Source organism: Mycetomoellerius zeteki, unplaced genomic scaffold, assembly GCF_001594055.1.
Source record: "Mycetomoellerius zeteki isolate Tzet28-1 unplaced genomic scaffold, Tzet1.0 scaffold106, whole genome shotgun sequence".
In the NCBI taxonomy this organism is placed as follows: Eukaryota; Metazoa; Arthropoda; class Insecta; order Hymenoptera; family Formicidae; genus Mycetomoellerius; species Mycetomoellerius zeteki.
In genome coordinates this window covers 3061607-3083217 of record NW_017255975.1, presented here as the reverse complement: position 1 = coordinate 3083217, position 21611 = coordinate 3061607, and the positions used below count along the sequence as shown (strand labels likewise).

Below are 21611 nucleotides of genomic sequence, written 5' to 3'. Positions count from 1 at the left end.
TGTCAATAATTCTCTCTTTCTCTATGGCGTTACGGCCCAAAAGACCACCCGTCGTCCCGTCGGCGAAATGCGCGAAAAATACAAAATCTAGATCTCGTCGACAAAATATCATTCGCCGCCTATGTTTCTCTCTTTCATTCACACACACGCGTACACGCCCCTTTTTCTCTCGCTTTCGTACCCACGGTCAGACGTCGTATATACATATACATATATATATAAATATATACACAATATTTAAATATATATATGTATACATGTTGTTTATATTTATAATATATTAGAGCTATTATATTTTTCCATTGCTATTTCGCTTATATAAAGATATCATTTTAAGATAATACTCTAATGGCGAGGGAAGCCGGGTGGAACGAACGCGCCGTCCGCTATATATTCACTACGTGATTTCGTGGCGAATCGAGGGGCCCGTGACCCTCTCTTCTTTTTCCCTCTCTTTTTCACGTGTAGGATGTCTGTGCGAGATCATCTATTAGTGTATCCAGTGTGTGTATGTGTATGTATGTGTGTATGTGTACGTGTGTTTGTGTCTGCGACTCGTGTACGTGTAGATAATTCTCGGTAATCTTCGCTGTCGCACTAGCGACCGCAGCTCGCAGGTTCGTCGAGTTCGTAATTGTACACTCGGCAACGGAAAACCCCTTTCTGGATCGATGAACTTAACACTTTCTACGCGCGTCCCAAGCGAACGCTGAGATCAAAACTATATTGTACGCTCTTTTTTTTTTTGTAAAGAAAAATAGGAAAAATATATAAGTGCAGCTTGCGAGAAGTCGCAAGAGTTGTCCGGTGCGCAATCTTTGCAAAATTATCGAGAAAATCTTTCTTTTGTCTAGCCCTTTTGGCACAAAATCAAGTATCGCAGGTTAGACAAATAAAACGTTAAGATACGTATCTTCTTCTTGTTTCATCACCGATTAAAAAGATTTACAGTCGAAGATACGAATATAAGCATGCTTTGACCGAATATGATATACAAAGCTAGAAGCAGTCAAAAAATGGAAAGTTATCTCTTTGGACATGATTTGAACGTGATTGATCATTCAGTCAGTTGTTAAAAAGTATATGAAAAGGAAAATCGACAAAGCTCTAAGTCCATCATGCTATGAGACAAGCCGCCTCCGTTCCCAGCAAACGTTCGACCCAAAAAAGATCTCAGGAACGAGCAGAGTTTTAAAAAACAGCGAAACACCGGCGGTGTGTGTTGAGTATAGTCAAAAAGTTCGGCGATGAGGCTAAACGGGTCCGTGACTTGATCGATTCATTTCGGACTGTGTAGCCTCCGGTAGAAAGAAAAGAGAGTAGCGTCTCGGTAATCATCAGTCTCGCTACTAGTAATATCAGTCGCATAATATTGCAACGTCGAGCTTTTGCGGGCAATAGAGAGGCTTTTTTTCTCGCATGTTAGTCCGGACGGTACGGTGGGAGTTATTCGTTTGGTGCCCTCGTACCGTCACTCTCATACCTCGAGGCTTATTAGAATATACTCGACGAGCCGCGAGCCCAATCTATGCAAGCGTCAAGGGACGGGAAGGGGTACAGGCGGTTGGAATATAAGGGAAGGAGGGTAAGGGGAAGCGATGACGATGACGATGGATCAGTATTTCCATCCTTATCTCTGTCTCTTTAAATATATATCTCGTAGAACTTAAAAGCTGGCTTCGTTGTATCCGGTCAGCGGGAACTCGATAGACTCGACGATCGGCCCTAAACGGTCGATAACGTCGAGGCGAATCCCCGTCGCGTTAAAAGAGATTATTGGCAGCCGTGGAACTGAGACTTTGTGCGCGTTCGGTCCCCTGACGACGGCGTCACACCGGCATGGTAGGATGATGATGACGACAACGACGATGATGATGATGACGATGGCGACAACGACGACAGCGATGACAGCGATGACAGCGAAGAAAAAAGGCCAACTTTGAGGACTGCCGAGAGGATTATCGCGCAGGCATCGTCGTTGTCGCGGGCGCTAACGTTGTTTTCCAGCTTAGTCGTCATGCCCGCTGGAACAGTTATTAACCGGCCATGCTCGAAGAGTGGTAGAAGGTAAATTGCTGATGCAGCCGTTGCGGATACACCGGGTGTCGCGACACGGGAGACTGACGGGCGGCGACTCGGCGGAGTCCCTCTTAGGAGAAAATACGAAGCACCTGCAGGACAGGTCTGGAGCATACCGGGCAGCTTGGATCCTGATTCTCGCAGACCCGATTGCCGCAGTCCATGCAGAAGAGATTGTGTCCGCAGGGTACCAACGCCGCGGTGACTTCCTTCTCGCCGCAAACGACGCAGTCCCGTCGTGCGCCGCCCAAAAGCGAATCCGTGGGCGACGCCGGGCTCGCTGTCGCCGGTGGCGACGGCCTCGAGGGTAGCGCGACGCTCGGGAACGACCAGATTGACGATGTCGAGGTCGGCTGCGACTCGAATGACGGCGACTCGCCAATTCCTTCGTCCCTCTCTATTCCATTCCAAATAGCGACGAGGTCGTTCATCCCTATTCCACCGGTGCTGCTGGACGAACTGCTGCAGCTGGCACTGCTCGAAAACGCTCCATTAGAACTACTGGAGCTGTTCGATCCCGGTTGGTCCATACTTTGAATACCGAGAACAGAGCCGAGACCGCCGCGGCAGAGTACGCCCAGCAGATCAGTATCATCGACAACGCCAGGTGCAGTGCCGGTTCGCAGGGTAATGTGAGCCTGTATTTCGCGTCTGGCCGCTTCCACGCTTTCCGGTAGTCCCGTCACTTCGAACACAGGCTCCTTGTCGCGACTGGGCGTCACGATATAGGTATGCGTCTGATGCTGAATTCGTTTGATAGTCGCGCCCTTAGGGCCTACGACCAGACCCACTACTCTGTAGGGCACTCGTACCTGAATCGTTATGTGACCGGGCACCGTCGCGGGTGGTCCGGGTGGCGCACCCAGAAGAGCGCCCAACGAGCTCTTACGCGACGCGCGAATCTGCGAGAAATGTTCCGCGGCGGAAAGAATCTCGCGCTTCGCACGGGCCACGTCCTCCTTGCGACCGGTGACGACAAAGACGGGTTCTTCACCGCGCACTGGTGTCTTGATATAGGTGTTCGTCTTTGCTCGGAGGGCCTTGATCTTGCAGCCTGCAATCAAATAAAGAAAAAAAACTCTTGTTACTTAGCATACATACTGTTGATTCTGTTCGATGATTAAATATTTAATACCTGCAGCTATCTGCCTATGTTTTCTATTTATAAGCATAATTGAATAAATGAATCATTGAAAAAAATATCAATATTATGTACTGTAGCATAACGAGAGAAAATTGATTACAATTATTATGCTACTGTGCACCCTCGTGGCACGCGAGTTTTTTTATTTCTCATATTTTATGTCGGAACACGAAACTGCCCGCATGCGCGTAATAAGCCTTCAAACGCAGCAGCGCGTCCGTGATGCAATTGTTTGCGTATTATAGAGGGGCACAGCGTGAAGGAAAGAACCGAGAAGAGAGAAAAGGAGAGGACTCGATGCAGTAGGCACACCGTGAAGCAAGAAGAGAGTGGCGCGGTGCGGTGAGAGAGCAGGGTGCAGGAAACTGGAAGGAAGGAGGTCCCGACCCGGTCTGGTCCTCGGTCTCGCAGACTCTTTGGCCTTGAGCCAGCGCAATGCTAGCAATGCAGGTGAACCACTCCTCCCTCCTTCCTTCGCTCCTGACTCCACTCTGTCGTTTCCTTCTCGCGCTCATCCTGGGAACCTTCCGTTTCTCTTTCTCCGTCTTTATCCTTCTCAATCTCGCTCTATCCTCCACTCTCCCCCCTCTCAAGCCTCCCTTTCATTCAGTTCACTCTCTCCTTCGTCGATGAAAGGAGAGAAGGCGACGTACATATGTTGCATCGCATACCATACAGCTTTTTTTTTTATCTCTCTCTTTCGCGATCAGCGCTTTTTTTTTCTCTCTCTCTCTCTCCCCCCTTTATCGCAATTAAATTTTGCATTTTCAAACGCGTGCCATGTGTAAGAAAGCGAAAAACGACGGGCAGAATTCAGGGCAAAAGAGCGTGAAGGCGGGAGCAAGGCCACGGATAAATTCTTCAGAATTACTTTGTCCGCGTGTAGATAGAATGCACTTGGAAACTCGCCTCCCGGCTAGACGAAGGGCACGAGACCTAGCGATATCTTTGCGTAAGCGTGACATGCGCGCGACAATGTCACGGACGGTATTTCCGTTTCTTCAGGGCCGCTGCGATGCGTAATTCTAATGTCGATACGGAACGAAACGTGGCGGTAGATGATTGGCGACACGCGTACAGCAAAGAAATTGACTGACTTGTCAGAGGGTATGAGAGAGACCGTGAGAGATTGTCCCGAGGGCGTGAATGCTATTAGAGCCGCAATTCCATTTAGCTGCATATTGCACGAGCCACTGCAAGAACTTGATAGAACTCGTATATATATTATTTGTGCATACATTAAATAGCTATTAAATATATTTTTATTTAATTATTAAAATTGGAAATATCAATTTTTTTTATTTTTCACATCAGTGTAACTATTTAAGACCATTCGAAAACATTTCAGTTTCGAAATGAAATTTTTGTATTTCTAGATGCACAAGTAGAAAATCCTCAAAGAGAAGATTTTGTTCGCGTGCAACTTTAACCGCGTGTTCGCCAGCCGAGTTTCCGCTTCTCGAAGGTTCTCTTTGCCTTATTCCGGAAATTCGCCTAGGGCGAACCGGAGCGGCTTTGGTTCGGCTAAATAACTCCGCGTCGAGGTAGAGGCAGGTGGACGAGGTAGATCGGAGAATACCCGGGCGCGCGCGCGTGCATGCGTGCAAACGAACTTGTGCACAGGTATACGGTCCGCGGCAGGAGAGCGAAGACCCGCCAAGGAGAGGAAGGTTGCCGTGCTCGTAGAACCTCGAGGAAGGTGGCGATGGTGGTTGGTGATGGTACCGATGGTGGTGGCACAAACGGAGAAAGAGGAGAAGGTGGGGCGTGGGTCGTAGACAGTTGAAGGGCCGCGGCCAAGGTGAGGCGAGACGAAGAGATAGGAAAAGAGAGAGAGAGAGAGAGAGAGAGATGGGGGGGAGAGGGAGAGGGAAAGAAAGAAGGCCCCGTCCGTCAGAGAGAACGCTGCTTGCTCGGAGACCCTTTGCTTTGTTCGCTTCGTCTAAGGGACGAGAGAGGACGAGAAGAGAGAATCGAAAGGAACAAGTCCGGGACCTTTCAGTTGATCTTTCTTGATACGCCGCGCCGTGTTTCGTACGTACCGTGGAATCGTAGACCAGCGAATCCGGATTCGAATCCGGATTCGATCTCAAGTCAACTTGAGTGCGCATAGAGTGCGCAACGATAGAGACTTCAGTTCGTTCAAATGCAGTCGCGACAAAGATCCACGACGATTCGGGGAGATATCACCATCGTAAAATAATAATTGCCAACGAGGTAACCGCAAATTTATTCTTTCTGTTCGTCGAAGAAGGCTTGTTACTCATAACTGATACGTATAAGACACGTTGGTCCCCGGGTGTGAGTACAATTATAAACGAATGCTATTCGATGGAGTTGTGTCTCTTCATTCCTACGATACATCACGCGTCCGTGACGTTGCTAAATCCGCAGCAGCAACAGCGACGGCAGTAGCGGCGGCAGCAGCAGTAGCAGCAGCAGCAGCAGCAGTGGCTCCCCAAAGGCTGCAGGATCAATAGTTACAGGCTTCCACGCGCCTCATGGCTGCATTATAGACGCTCCGTGTAACTCGAATGCATAGGGCGTCGAATATATAGGCTGCGCCAATGTTTCTAAATTTGTCTTTTCTAAACCCTATATCGATGTTTTTTTCCTTGATAATCCTTATTTGAATTTTAAATTTGCTTGTGTATCGATTAGCGAAAATTATTAGGTGTACAAGTATGACTTTACGAATTTTTTGATAAAAAAACGCATTGATTTGACATAACATACATCATGACTTTATTCAAAGTATGCTCCATCGGAAGCCATAATCTTGACCCACCTTTCAGGCAATAAACGGATTCCACGCTGATAGAAGTCTGAATGTTTTGAAGCGATCCAATTATCAAGCCAATTTTTGATTTCTTCATAAGATAACCGCTCTCTAGAAAGGGCCAACGCTATGGACCGGAACAAATAGTAATCTGAGGGAGCAATGTCTGGTGAATACAACGTGTGAGATAAAATCTCTCAGTTCATTCTTTCTAAATAATTCTTGACGGATTCATGAACATGTGATCTGGCGTTGTCATGCTGTAAAATTATCTTGTCATGTCTTATTCTCCCATTCCGGTTGTTTTTCCTTCGCAGCTTGGTTCAAACGTATTAATTTGTAGCAACATTTAATGCTGTTGCCAATTCTTTTTCTGTTTGACATGCATCTTCGTCAAGTAATGCTCCCAATTGTGCATCTTCAAATTTTTTCGATGGCTTCATATGCTCTTTATCATCCAAATCAAAATCATTGCTTCCGAATCGTTCAAACCATTTTTCACACATGCTTACCGATAGAGCATGTTCTTTGTAAGCTTTCACAAGTAAACGATGACTTTCAGCTGCACTTTTCTTTAGAAAAAAATAATGAAATAATGAAATAAAACTTCCCGCAAATAGCATTTTTTCCGGTACAAAATTTGACATTTCAATGCGATAAAAATAATAGTTGTTTATACTTTAGTCAAATGAAATGTACTACGTTTTAAAGCCGCGTATACACCTTTCAAGTACATGTATTGCCAACTTTAAATAATACAGCAGTATAACTATACCGCCATCTATTGAAGATCCGTAAAGTCATACTTGTACACCTAATACTTTAATGTTATAGACACTTAAACGAATTTTTCGAAAATCTAGTTATTTCTTATTACTACTGTGTTTCTTAGAAAGGTCAAAGTAACACGTTTCAACGAAGTTCCGTGGGCCATCTGCTCGTCTTTGCTTTAATGACGCCCACGTATGTCTCAGCTGAGAGACACTTCTCCTTGGATATCTACTTGAGACTTCAACCAGTATTTTCGAAAAATTAGAACGGAAAAACGAAACTTTTACGCAAACTATCATTGAGATGTAAAATATTACGCCTTCAAATTATTATATAAAAAATTATATAATGTAAAATATGAAAGAGAGAAATGCTATTGTGCATTCTCAATTTTATTTAAAAAATTTACTTATTTCTTATTTTTTCTTTCAGAGAACGATATTTTATCAGAAAACTAGATGTCTGTTAAGAATCGACCTCCATACTGAATTTCCCTCTCTCGGGAAATTCGTACAAACATAGAATTTTCTAGAAACACTGGTTTTTCATGTGTGAGCCGTCAAACCACACATCGAGAAGCTACAAAGTTAACATATCGAATGCGTTGGCTTCCACACTCGTTCGTCGTCGAGAGCAGCGTCTGTTTAGGGCCCGATGGACTCTTAAGTAGCGGTACCCTTTGGCGTCGTGGATGCGTTCGTAGGTCCCCGACACACGGTGCTGGCGGGTTTCTCAGGCAGGTCAGTGAAACTGCGCCGTCAAGTTGAAGGCCAACACCCCCACAATGCAACGGCCGAGCACCACCGCCGCTCTCCCCACCATATCGTTAGATCTGCCGCCTCTTCCTCCCGCGTGCCATCCATCCCTTTTCTCTTCCACCGTTGCCCCCTTCTAACGTAACCCCACTCGACACGCGCGCGAGCTATACAGTCGAGAAAACTCCAATAACTCGCCGATAACTCGCTGCCGCCACTGTACAAATACTCCCTCGCAAAGTGGACTCTTATCGCGTTGGAAACGATTAATCATCCCCTCATCTTTCGTTCTACTTTATTTCTTACGCACCTGGGAAACCTTGAAACCATATTCTTTACAAAACCAGTATCAAAAAGAAAAACCCTTGTTACCGAAAAAGTTATATGTATATTATTTGAGATCATTATATTGGTTTCTCTTTGTCTCTCGACGCAGTGCATATTTTATAATACATGAATCGCTATTGTCTATGAAGTGGACCGACAATTAACAATTTTTATCTTGTTATCCAAAAACTATCCGAGTTGAAGCGGCACTGCGTGAATGAAATGTCCACTCGCATAATAGAGTACGCGAGAACTTCGCCGCAATTGTGATTTTCCCTCTTTCTCTCTTTCTCTTTCTCTTTCTTTGGATAGTTCGGGCGAGGAAGACGTAGAAGCACGCGGTCATTCGTGCGTTGACCATCGGGCAGTCCAGATCGGCGAGTGGCGCGCGCAGGTGTGGTAACGACCCGTTCTCGTCCATCCATCCGTCCATCGTCGTGTCGTCTCTTTCTCCTCTTTTCTTTCTTCTCCTTTCTCTCCTCCTAGAGAGAGATTTCCTCTTTCTCTCTCTCTCTTTCTCTCTCACCTCCCCCATTCTCCGCTCCTGTCCCTTTCTCTCTTCTACTGACCCCTCACGAAGGCCAGAAATTCCAGCCTCCTCTCGAAATAGATCGATGACACTCTCGACGACTAAGCATACGCACGCACGCATGCACGCACGCACGCATGCATCATCTCTCTCACTACGCGCATTCTCTTCGTATCTTCTCTCCTTCTCTCTTCTTTCTCTCTCGAAACTAATGTCTCTGAAATAACCGAGGCGAGGCTCACTCATCGGACTGGGGAATAAGGTGCAACGCACGCACGCGTTCACCAGCACGTTCTCTTCCTCTCTTCTCTACCCCGCTTCTTTTCGCGTCCTTCTCCCTTCTTCTTCTTTAATCACTCTCGCTTCGTCATCGTATCTGTCTCTCTCTCTCTCTCAGTCGGTCCCCGTTTTCCTTTCTCTCACTCACAACTTGCTAGCTCGCAGTTGCAACTGCCGTCGCGTCCGACACTGTCTCGAATGGCAGTGGAGGTCATACTATATTAAGATTGAACTCCACTGACACCGCGGCCCAACGACGTTTGTTCTCCTCCTACTCTTTCCTTCTTTCTCTTTCTCCCTCCTTTCTCTTTCTATCTCTCTCTTCCGCTTCTCTTTCTGATCACACGCCATGCACTCTTTTTCTTCGGGCTTGAGCAGCAATCCTCACAATAATACGTTCGTTCGAGAAGATTCTCGATGAGAGTCCGGTCGAGATCTCACGATGGAAAATGTAGATTGTGCCAGGCTGTTAATCTTCTATGGAAATGTAGAGGGACGATGGTCCTTGAAGAGAGAGTAAGGACACCCTCGAGCCATCGGCGACGACAGGCGCACGATCGTTGGTCTCCGGAAGCATATCAAGCGATTATATATCTTTTATGAGACTACGAGAGCTAAAAGCAAATTTTACTCGTGCTGAAATAAGCATCTCGTACTTCGAAATTTACTTCAACACTGCGCGAGTATTATTATGGAAAAGAAAAAAAAATGCCGTAGTGCAACAACGAAACGCACTTTACTTCTACTCGATGATTCATTATCAGTTTATGAGAAAGACCCGCCATCGTTCGGGACTTATGTGGCAAACAGTACGTATATAATTACGCGATATTGGATGTCACGATATTAACGAGCGGCAGTGGATATAATGGGATGCGCTGCCCACCGTGGAAGCCGCTCCGCCCAGAGTCCCTCTTGCCCGAGTCCAAAGGGTGAGTCATTCGTCGATCGACCTACCTCAAACTCACCGAACGAGGAAGCGGACAATGCCCGGGAAAAGCTCCAACCGTGAACGCTGAGGAAAGAAATGCTTCGAATCTCATCTGTTACGCAATTTAGCGCCAGATGTGACCAATCAACCGTTCCGAAAACTGAGAAACAATATACTATAAACGTGTTCCAGATTCGTCGCGCTTGCTCTCGATAAAAAGAAAAGTAAATTTTCTGAAGAACACCGAGTCGACTTTCCCGCGAAAATCTTATCGAATAACATCGAAGGATGAGAGTATCTCTCAGTTCAATTTGATTCCCATCACGTCACGTCTCGTTTCTGTTGCGACTTACCTCTTTTCGCTATTTCTCTGTAGCTCTTTCTCATATTTCTTATTCTATTCCCCCCTCTCTCTCTCTCTCTTTCTTTATCTTGCCACCAGATTATTACAGTCCCTCATCCGCCTCCGGAGAGGCGCATTTTTGAACTTTATATTCATCGAATGAAAATCAACCCTAATCGAACACGTACATATTCACAAACAGAGGGGGAAGATTCACAACGAGCAGAGATTACCGATCGCGTAAAATCGCGACGAAGGAAGGACCCTCTCGAGATGGCGTCGAAAAAAAAAAAACGCACCACGGAAACCGATAGTTACGCTGGGTTCATAAATAATAGCCTTAAAAGAATAATTTAACGTCACGAGAAGCTGCTAGAGATCGCTGTGACTTTCAGTGCACAACTAGCATTTCCTGTTTCGACCGCCAATGAGTATAGAAGCATGAGATTATTCTCGCATTTCCCCGCCGCTTTGCTAATTTATGTCCCCTCGGTGCCGTTTTCATAAATTCAAGTGTGTGGGCATCAGTTACGTCAGTTATTCTGCGAATATCCTTCCTCGCCGCTCCTTCGAAATTTTAGATCGATAAATGGCAGATCCATGGGGAATCATGGCTTCCCCCCTTAAAGTCTCTTTTTTTCAAAATATTTATAGCAAAATGTTATGTATATTTCTAGTATTCCTGAAATGCTTAATTACAATTTTAATATTTCAAAAATAGTTTTTATTTAAGAAACTCCCAGATATAAAACATATAAAATATTTTGTTATTATTCTTTTGGATTAATATAACTTTATATAAAACGTTTTATGAATAATATATTGAAATAATACTTTTTCAATGTAATAATTTAAATAATAATTTTATATGTATGTTTTCATATTTGACTTTTAAAAAATGTCGCTTGCGGCATACCAATGGCCTCTTGAGTTTCTGAATCTACTAATGAATCGATGTAAGTACCCAAGAGTATAATATATATAAGAAAATAACCAAACACTCGTGTTTATTTATTTTTAAAGAACCGCCAGAGGCGAAAGCCGCGACGAGAGTTTGTGCACAGACGCGTGCCGGTTCGCGCGCGGAGAAAATCGCTCGATCCGAAGCGTGAATAATGTGCACCGCACGAACCGATTGCGAAACTTCGGAGGGAGCGATCTTACGCAGCGACCGTCAGTAGATTCGCCTGCTTAACTTTTTTACTGATTGTAAGATTTATACGATCCGGAGGAAATCGCGCGCGACGTCGTTCGAACCTGAAAATTATTCTAGAACCACACAATAAAAGCATTTTGTATTTGTGATAGAAACGGTTTACTCAAGTCGTTTTTTTTTTGAAATTTTATGTTGAATTTGTAACTTAGTTAATTTTAACATGATATATTAATTTAACATAATGTGATTGTTTGAATATTTTGCGATAAATTGATATCCAACATTTGTGTCAAAACAATTTATGAGTAAGTAAATAAATAACAAAGATATTTTTTAAATGTAAATTTTAAGATAAATAAATAAAATATGTTAATTTAACATATTATAAATGATATGTTTATTGAAGCATATTAATTTAATATCACGAATACGGTATTAATTTTAATGAATAAATATGATCATTTATAAACTGTATCATTGTTACATTTTTTACATATCTAATATTTGTGTGCTTCTTAATATATTCATCTTGTGTTAAATTAACACAAGAATTTTGAATGGACTACTTGAGATACGTGAAATGTATTTAATTTAAATGAAAATTTCCAACTGTGCATACTCATCAAGACGACACGCGATCGTGCATAAAATGTGCTTCATCTCACTCGGTCGATCGCGACATTGACACAGCAATGTTATCCGACTGAATGCGAAATTTATTTTGATGAGAATACGAAGCGAAGAATATGTCGGGTCACTTCGTTAAAGGAACAAGGTCAGATACTCAATTTATGCAGCGTGAGATCGAGCGATCTCTTTGAGGAAGAAGCGAAAAGAATCTTATGAAAAAGAGAGATCGATGATGAATCGCGACGCCGCAAAGCGACAAAGTTAACATTGGAAAGAAGGAATTAAAGCTTTCGCAAATTAATTTCGCACTTATAATGCCCGTCTTCTATATGAACACAGTGAGATGTTCGACGTAATACGATAGCGATTATCGCGAGTTGTGGCGGACGGGAAAAAGAGGCGACGCCGAAAGACGAAGAAGCGAGAGGCGAGACATAACGATGAAAGAAGAGAGGACAAAGTTGATAGAAAAAGATCCTCTGGATGAATTTACAATTGCAAATAGTAAAACACGTTCAAGTATTTTAGCATATCCTCCGGCAACCGTTATACATGAACGACGAATGTTACATACATACCGTTCATTCATTTTTATCTCGGTTCGGAGACAGCAGTGTATCGAAAAATAGAATATGGAAAATTTAGTTTTGGAGGAAAAATTTCCAGATGTAATTCCAGCAAAAGTCTTTGCAATATAAAAAATTTATTTATATGCAGTATAGTTGCAAATTCAATTCGCGACCACACAGCATCTAAATGTTTTTATATTCATAAATCAATTAATTAAAGCTCTAAATCAATTAATTAATCTGAATCAATCAATTAATTATTGAATCTAAATCAATTATAATCAAAAGAGGAATTAAATTTGCGACATATTTCCAAAGAAGTAACTTCGAGGAAAATCATGACTTGCGTCTTACCAATAAAACTTGATCTACTTTTATCTATAAAAAAAAACGAATCTCGTTAGATACCAATAAAAAACGCACAATGAAATTTTCACTATCTCAACACTTATTTTCCACGGTCATAGAATGCGAAACGCGTGCCGATAAAGTCGAAAAGAGATTTAGCAAGCACATTCGTGCAATCCGGTCGATAAGAGCAGCGAATTGGGAAACGCGGCTACGTTAGAAAGTCACGCGTGGGTGAACCAATTTAATGTCAAAACGCGGACCGGCCCACGCCGTCGCGCCGCGTATCTTTTCCCTCCTCTCTCAATTCTTCTCTCGTCCCGCGGGAACGTTACACACGCCACGCGGATGCGTTACGAGCACGAGCGCATAGTACGTCCATTCATCGACCGTTCAGACACACACACGACAGAAACTTCAAAGATTGTAAAGATCGTCGACTACGCCCCTCATTTTGAACGTTTCAAAATCAAACACTGATACGGTTTGATATCTACATTTCGCTATTGATAATATTCAGTGCTCCTCTCTCCTTCGATTTTAATAATAGTACTGATATAATGTACACTGATTACTTGTACAATTAATTTATTAATCACTGCCAAAAAAATTTCCCAGATATCGAGCGATATCAATTAATATCAGTGTTTGTAATATTCGATATCGCGTGAGCGAAAGTATATCGTTATTTAGATAAGTATTTCTATTCATTCTCCTTCGATGTGCGACGCTTTTTTTTATTATTATTTCGCTTCGTCGGCACGACGCGGTCGTCCATGAAGAGTTTTTCGTTCTCGACCTTCTCGCCCGTGGAAAGGATCGATATTGGGCAATGGCTAGACTGCATTAATTGACGTCTTTATATAACGAATCACGGCACATATTGTGGCAAGCGGAATATTAATATTGCGCTGGCTCGTCGGGTTTTACGTCACCAGGAATTCAAGCGTACGAGCACATTACACGTTCATGGAACGCACGTCTCGCAAAGCGCGATGTAGTGTCGAGAATACTATACATATGTGTGCATACATATATATATATCATACAATTATGAAATATATATATAATATATACACAGTGTCCCAAAATTCGCGACTTAAAATATTATAGCAAGAAAGTTTTCGAAAAATTAAATAGTTATTTGTAAATTTTTATTTTAAGCAATAGTTTCTGAGATATAAGAGTACAAAATAATGTCAATTACAAACTACGTTTACATGGTCGTTTGTGAGTATTAAAGTAAACGCTGAAATACGTGTTCATCAGCGTTCACTAATACTGCACGCACGACTTATGGATATGTAGCCATCTAAACGTAGCCCATAATTGGCCATATTTAAATCTTTATTATCTCGAAAATTATTGCTTAAAATAAAAATTTATAAATAACCTTTTTACATAATTTTTCGATATAACTGTCTTGCTGTAGTATTTCCAATCACGAATTTTGGGATATCCTATGTGTATACCCTCTTTTTCATTATCATTATGACTCACGCAAAGGCGGGGAGACAAAGCTATCTGATCGAAGCACGAGACGACACAATAATAGCAATGTGTTTTTCTCACATCGTTCGATTTGTCGTACAAGAAAATTTTTATTTAAATCCAAACCGTTGCTGATTCGACAGTGAAACAAAAAAGAACAAAGTTGTCAAAAGCAAGACGAACACAGAACAAAAGTATTGAGAATCTACTTTCCATCAATTCATCCAAGAAATCCAGCTTACATTCGCCTACTTTAAAACAAGCGATAAAAAAAATTACACAATATATACAAGAAACGAAGGCAGAAATGAAATATTGGAAAATATTTTTATTCAACGCGATACGATAACACAATGTCGCTTGCTTATTTTCCACGCTCGGGTCTCGCTGCAAAATTATTTTATTTATGGTACTAAGGACGAGGATGTCCGATATTCCAAATGCGATAACGGTAACTCGTCAACTTATCGGCAAAAGAATTTACGTCGATTATTATTATTTCGAAGGAAATACATTCGACATACATTACGCTAACGACATCAATTATTATGTTTGCATTGTCAATAGTCCACTGTTAAGTGTTAGAAAATTTGCGATTCTTCTTTCTTAAGCCCATTTCCAATATTCTATCATCGTAGATTGAGTTTAATTTCGTTTTAACTTATTGTTTATCTTTTAATTGTCTAGAAGATAAAAAGTAAATTAAATCAAGATTAAAGTTAATCTACACATTGGTATAAAAATATAAACACGTCTGAAAAACGCAATTCTTTGTCAGAGTAGTGAAAACGTTCAAAAATTGAATTAATTATTCGTGTATACGCAATGAGGTTATCATCCTGTGTCGCCTAACCCTCCTCGTTGTCGTCGTCCAACCCTAACCGACAATCCCTCACGACGGCACACATATAATCGTACATACACAAACATACACAAGTATATACATACGCACGCTGACGCGTAGCTTATCGATCACTCACAGAAACAGCCCTCATGTAACAGGCCCGACCGGTGTTTCCAGCTTGAGATATTGACCTAACAGTGAATCATCCGCGACCATACTACACCAGCGCTGTCATTACGTAATATACAATATATTATACGGTATATCTATTCGATGCAGTGCAATACTTGGTGAAAACGCTCATGAGTGAGTTTTTCGCTTTATTCTCCGAAGAGAGCAATTGTGTGCTGCGCGTCGCGCTTACGTCGTCCGACGCGATTAAAACGGCCGATTAGATCAACGGCCGACGGTCGTCGCCTCGTGGTCAATAATTCATTTGATTATCCGCGACGCAGACCGAGCGTGGCTCGCGGTGGGCGCGAGGCCGAGCCGCGACACAGTATCTCACACGTGCGATAAGCGCTGCGCGATACGCACTGTCTTCATTGTCCTCCCATTCAGTCGCGTTGCGCGTCGTTGTGCGGGCACGACAGAAAACGTGCGCGATCTTGGACGACACCCTTTCGACCAGGTCAAAAAGAGAATATATCGGGGTATCGCGCGAGCTTGATTACGGAATCGTCGCGAAAGACGGACAATTTCACGCTTCGGATAATTTCGAATCCCTGACTAACCTTGGAGATTTCTTGGCACGAGAGTAGTTTTTTCTGGAGGGCTTTTTTTTCTCTCACCCTTCGATCGAATATATATATATGTATATATATATATATATATGTGGATACACACACGTGCGATGCATACAATGGCACGTCAGAAAAGATTAGCGGCCAGCTACGCCAATGGTTTCCATGGGAACTTATTCAGGGATAGAGAGACCTGTCTGGAATAGTCCCCGGACCAATCCGTACCATTTATATTTGCTAAAGAAGAAATTCAGCAACACAGGCTTTAAGTATCAACCATGAAAGACAAGCTTTCAAAGAAAACATGGGGCGGCGCATTTTGTAAAAGCTTAGAATAGTTTACCGTTATGGACGGATAAAAGTTATATTCACTGAAGAAAGAAGTATTTAATTATTTTAAGATATTAAAATGTTTTGTTCTTAGATGTTTTAGTTTTAAACTTTTTCCATAAATAAAACACTGTGTTTGAATTTGAAGTACATAGTGTTTTCGATCCGTACACGTAGCGTTTTGCGTATTGAAAAAGTTTAAAACTAAAACATCTTTAAGTGTTTAAAAAATGGAAACAAGAACAAAACATTTTAACATCTTAAAATTGAACATTTCTTTTTTTCAGTGTGTTTAAATATTTTTTCAAATTTTTTCCGGTAAGTCTCGTTGAAGAAAAAAAGATAAAGAGATAGAAAATAAAAAGAAACACCTCACTCGATTAGCTCTCCCGCATCCCTCACAAACGCAATCGAAACTCGATGCTACCTGACTGAAATTGTTTCGGCCACTCGATCCAACAATTTAGCGAGTTGAAAAAATTCGATGAAACTGTAGATACGACCATCGATATTTCAACTACATCGACTAGATTTCACATGACATGCTGGGATGATGTCCTCATTCTTAAACACGAGCTTCCCGACCGAGAGGAAATCTGTATTGACACACGCAAAGAACGATTTTGTTGAAATATCTAAAAATTTAGCTACAAATCTAAAAATAATTTTGTTGGATCATCAAAATAATTACATAAGAATCTCAAGCATATGATGAGCAATGCTACAAAAAGTTCTGATATTCTAGCAATCAGTTTGAGCTTATGTAATTATTTTAACGGCCTAATAAAATTATTTTCAAATCTGTACCTATATAATTAAATTTTTAAAGATTTCAGCTAAACCGTTCTTTTCGTGTATTTCTATTGTGTTTGTTACCTCGCAAGATCTGTGCCCTCAAAAAAGACGTTAATTTTAAGATATTAAAATACTTATTCTTGCCTCCGTTTTTTAAGCTTAAAGATGTTTCAGTTTTACTTTTTCAATAAACAAACTTTTATAAAATTGAAATATTTTTCATTATTGTACGCTTGTTTTACAAAGATGTTTTAAACGTAAACAGTTTAAACACTGCACTTTTTAGTGTTTAAATTGATAATTGAGATTTACGCTATATGTCAATCACACGCGAATTAAATAAGTAGGTACACTAAAAAAAATTTACTAAATATATATATATATATATACTTCTTTAAATAGCCATTAAGTAAACATTAATTCAATACATTTTATTTACAGCATAAATGATGAATATTTCAATAAAAAATAATTAAATGGTTTTTTGTATCAAATAAATGTATATCTACATTTAATAAATATTTATTAAAATTTAGTTTTTTTTTTTCATATACAATATGTATTTCGAAATCGTCGAATGGCTGTTCTATTTTTTCCGAGGAAAATTGTTAATTCGAAATAAACAGCTCCTTTATGTCCCGCTCGTGCGCGAAAACCGCAATCAGTATGCGTGCATGCGCGATTTTTCCGGCGAACCACAGTTTCAACTGCCGCGAAGTATAGCTGCGGTGATCCGAAGCGAGTGCATGCTTCGACGATGACGTCTGGTCCCCAATGCGACGTCGTTTTCTTTATCCTGCACGCTACGATACACATTGCAAAGTTCTACGACCGGCGAGAAATAATATGGATGTCAGATACCACACGGATGATGAAAATTCACGAGCACTTGCACGTTTCATCTGCATCGAAATGTCGAGGGGTACGGTAAACATCGTCAACTAAAATCTCAAGTGCACAGTGTATCATATTTGATACGCTATCGATAAATGAATTTCAATGTTTTCTTGAAACGTTCTGACGTAATTTATTTTTATACACGTAAACATGATATATATGTCACTGTTTTATTAAATATGTTGCATCTCCGTGTACGTCAGTTTTTATTTATACTCCGCTAATCGTATATAATACGACTCGTAAATCAATTCAAACGAAGAACTTTTGAGTGGTCATCTTCTCTCAATCGTTACGGCCCGCGACACTGACACATGCACATCGCGGAGTGGCCAGACATCGAGCAGACGAAGCCTTGAAGAGCCATATCCTTGAATTTATTGCGAAATCCGGCGAGTGGCCGCGTAAACTGAGCGTAAACACGCGCCCGCAACTTGCGTGGTTCCTTGCACTTACACGCTGCCGGGGAAATCGATATCTGGGTATAAAGTAGTTTCTCAAGAGTCAGAGCACCGAGTGATGATTTTTTATTTGTCCACTTAATAGGAAAGAAGCGACACAAACAAAACACAGAATGTTATCGTAAGATTAAATCATGTCTTTTCACATGTATAATTTTATCTACTAGATCAATCTATACATTAATTGTGTGAACTTACTTTTTATCTAGTTGTAAGAATTAGAAAAAGATAAAGAGTGAATAAATCTAGATTAAAGTTAATCTATACTGATAGAAATAGACTATACACAGAAAAAATGGTTTTGCTGAAGTATCTAAAATTTTAGCTAGATACAGATCTAAAAATAAATTTTGTTGGATCATCTAAATAATTATGTAGAAAACTCAAGTATAATGAGCAATATCGCAAAAAATCTAGTCTAGCCCTCAGTAAAAAGTTTGAACATTCTATATAATTATTTAGATGATCCAACAAAATTTATTTTTAGATCTGTATCTAGCTAAATTTTTAGATATTTCAGCAAAACCGTTCTTTCCCTGTAGTAATTATTCTTAAAGTAATATTTGTAAATAATATATATTTGCTAATCTTTCACGTGCCATGGAGAGACATTTCCGTTCTCTATTAATGGCGGCCTAACTCTTACTTTGAGGAATTCTAACATGAAGAAGATAAGAGAGCTACATCACGAGGCACTTTTACAGCCGCATCTTTACGACGTAAAAATAATTGTTACTACGTGGTCTACTGCCTCGATATATTTATATCACGGTTATCGATTGTGTCCTCGCGTCAGCGAGCAGAGCAAGCTGACTGTTCGCATAAAGGCGATGATCGATAGTTTATCTACGATATAGAAAGAGAGAAAGAGATAGGTAGATAGACCGATCACCGTACGTAACAAAGTCGCAAATATTGTCACGCGTTACCTGCACGACTAAATTAACTCGAAATCTTTTCTCAACAATGCTATCGATAGCTACGTAATCTTACGATCATCGCGATCGAAACGCAAGTCAAATATTTAACGTACGAGAATATCAATACGCGAAAAGTAAACAGGAAGTCATGATACGGAAAGTAAAGTAACGATGTGAGTCGTTTCTAGACGATTCAGGGACTTTGACTAGTTTGCAGCTTCACATTTTGACATTCGATGATTCGACTGATTGATTGCGATCGACGAACATCCACAGCTGTATCGATCCCAATTATCATCATTTTTCTCGCGGACCACCAGCAAGAGAACACATCTCTGTGACAGAACACGCGCGGAGCCTCCTGGAGCCTCTCGGCAAAGGACCAAATGGAAGGAAATAGATCGTCCAAAAATACCGAACGACAGGCGAGCTTGAAACGTGGTTAATCTTCCTGCAAAATTTGTCATGATGGGCGATACAATCCTCGTAAATCCCTCGGGCGAGGATTACGGTACGGAAATTTTTGACATTTAAACTATTCGCTCTGGGGAACCTTGAACTGAGGAAAGTAGGGAGACAGGATATAGAATTCAAATCTGATTTCACCTATCCTGTTCGCAGGTACGCGTAAAAGTGTTAGCCCGTGGAGTGACGTGTGTCGTCGAACGAGTTGCATAATACTTGAGTTAAAGGTGTTCAGTAATAAGACGCGTTGGCCAACGCAACGATTTCTAATTGCGTGCCTAACGTTCGTAATCGCTTTCAACTTAAATCAAACCGCTTTCAACTTGTCAACGAGCGCGCCCCGTTCTCGGTCAACGCGATCACTGTACACATCGAGTGCACATAAACTGAAATTAATCACAGTTATTGATATGCCGGAGGACGTAGAATCCCGCGTAAATCCCGGGATTCTCGGCGATTCGCGATAACTTCGTGGAACAAGATATCATGTCATGCGCGAAAATCGAAAACGGTATTAAATCGTCTCTCACGGATGAAGATACATGAGTAAAATCTCGTACAGGTGAATGACGTCGCGTCCAAAGGATCTCGAGATCAACGAGCAGAGTTATCACAAGTTCCTCATCCTAAAATTCCATAACTTTTCCCTGATTTCCAAACCAAATTTCATGATTTTCTCCTAATGCTTGCAATAATATTTTGAAACTTTTTGTAATTTCGTCCTGATTTGGAAACCGTCAAATATTTTGTTGAGAAAGCAATTTAACATAGCGATGTAAATTACTTTTAATATTGCTGATACTGCTTGCATTTAATTGTTAAATTGATAGTATTTTAAAAATGCGTAGGTGTGATGTACGTACATTAAACTTCTTTGAAGTCAAAAATTTTAATTTTCCAGAAAATTTTGCAAAGTTCTCTGACATTTCCCTGTGATTTCCATGTGATTTCTGATTTTGTGACAACCCTGACGGGCGAAATCCGACCATGTCCTTATCAAGTCTTGCGAGATTCCCGAGAGGAATTACGACCGGCCGTGCCGCGCGTCGTCTTTAGAATTCCGCGAATTCTGCTCGTCCTAACTGGTGCAGTCGGCGGGGTGGGCTCGACAATCTCGCAAATTTCATTCCTAAAATGGGTTTGGGTCGTTCGAGAAGAGGCGGTGGTAGGAGCACTAAACAGGCTGGACTCGGCCGGCGCACCAACGATGGCTCGCATACCCGTATCGTTCTCTCATCCCGAATATATATATTATACGTCAATATACAAAGAAACACGGCTCGTTGCAAATGAAGAGCAATATAACCGTGCGATATAATTTTCGAATGACTCGCATCAATATCGCAATGTAAAACGCAAATCATGCTCAACCCATTACGTCTAGTTGAACTCTAATCGCTCCAACAGAGTTCTTTACACGGACAACTCTATTTGCGTCCATAACGCAATCCATCTCCCATGAAGTAAACCGAGACATTGTCTTTGACATTGAAACAATGAAAATGTCAGCACTGTATGTGAGCGATATCATGTTATCGAAAATTTCTAACTAAAGGACATGATATTTAAACAATATGTCTCTCGAATAATGAAAGTTGTCATTAAACACCATCCGAATAATTGAACGATCGATTAATTATATATCATGTCCCAATAATGAAAGATTAATAATGAAAGATTTGTTATCGGTATAATACAGCATGATGAACAAGAGTTCGGTCGCGGTCGTCCGGCAAAAAGGTCATAGACACGCAGGCAGGGCGCGTTGCACTTTCCGCGAACGAATCGCCGGGCCGCGAACGATTCGAGAACAAGACGCGCATCGACGCCGGGCGTCGAGACGAGGCGACGACGGGGCAGCACGCACTGCAGCGCATTTTTGTCGCCCACGAGAGCCAATCCGAGTTCTTCTTCGTCTTCATCTTCGTCTTCCTCCTCCCTGTATCATCCACCTCCTTGTCTTCGTCACCGTGATCGTCTTATTCTGCTTCTTCCTTCTTTGCGAGACCACGAAGGCTACACGAC

The 21611-nt window shown here is 41.5% G+C and overlaps 1 protein-coding gene across 1 annotated transcript in view; it reads right to left on the bottom strand.

The window, feature by feature from the left end:
- Positions 1-1195: 1195 nt before the first annotated feature.
- Positions 1196-21611, bottom strand: part of LOC108723961 (RNA-binding protein MEX3B) — a 40619-nt gene continuing 20203 nt past the window's right edge. Inside the window, exon 2 of the mRNA XM_018450040.1 lies at positions 1196-3133. Coding sequence (XP_018305542.1) covers positions 2151-3133 — 983 coding nt within the window. The 3' untranslated portion in view covers positions 1196-2150. The remainder of the gene's footprint in view (positions 3134-21611) is intronic.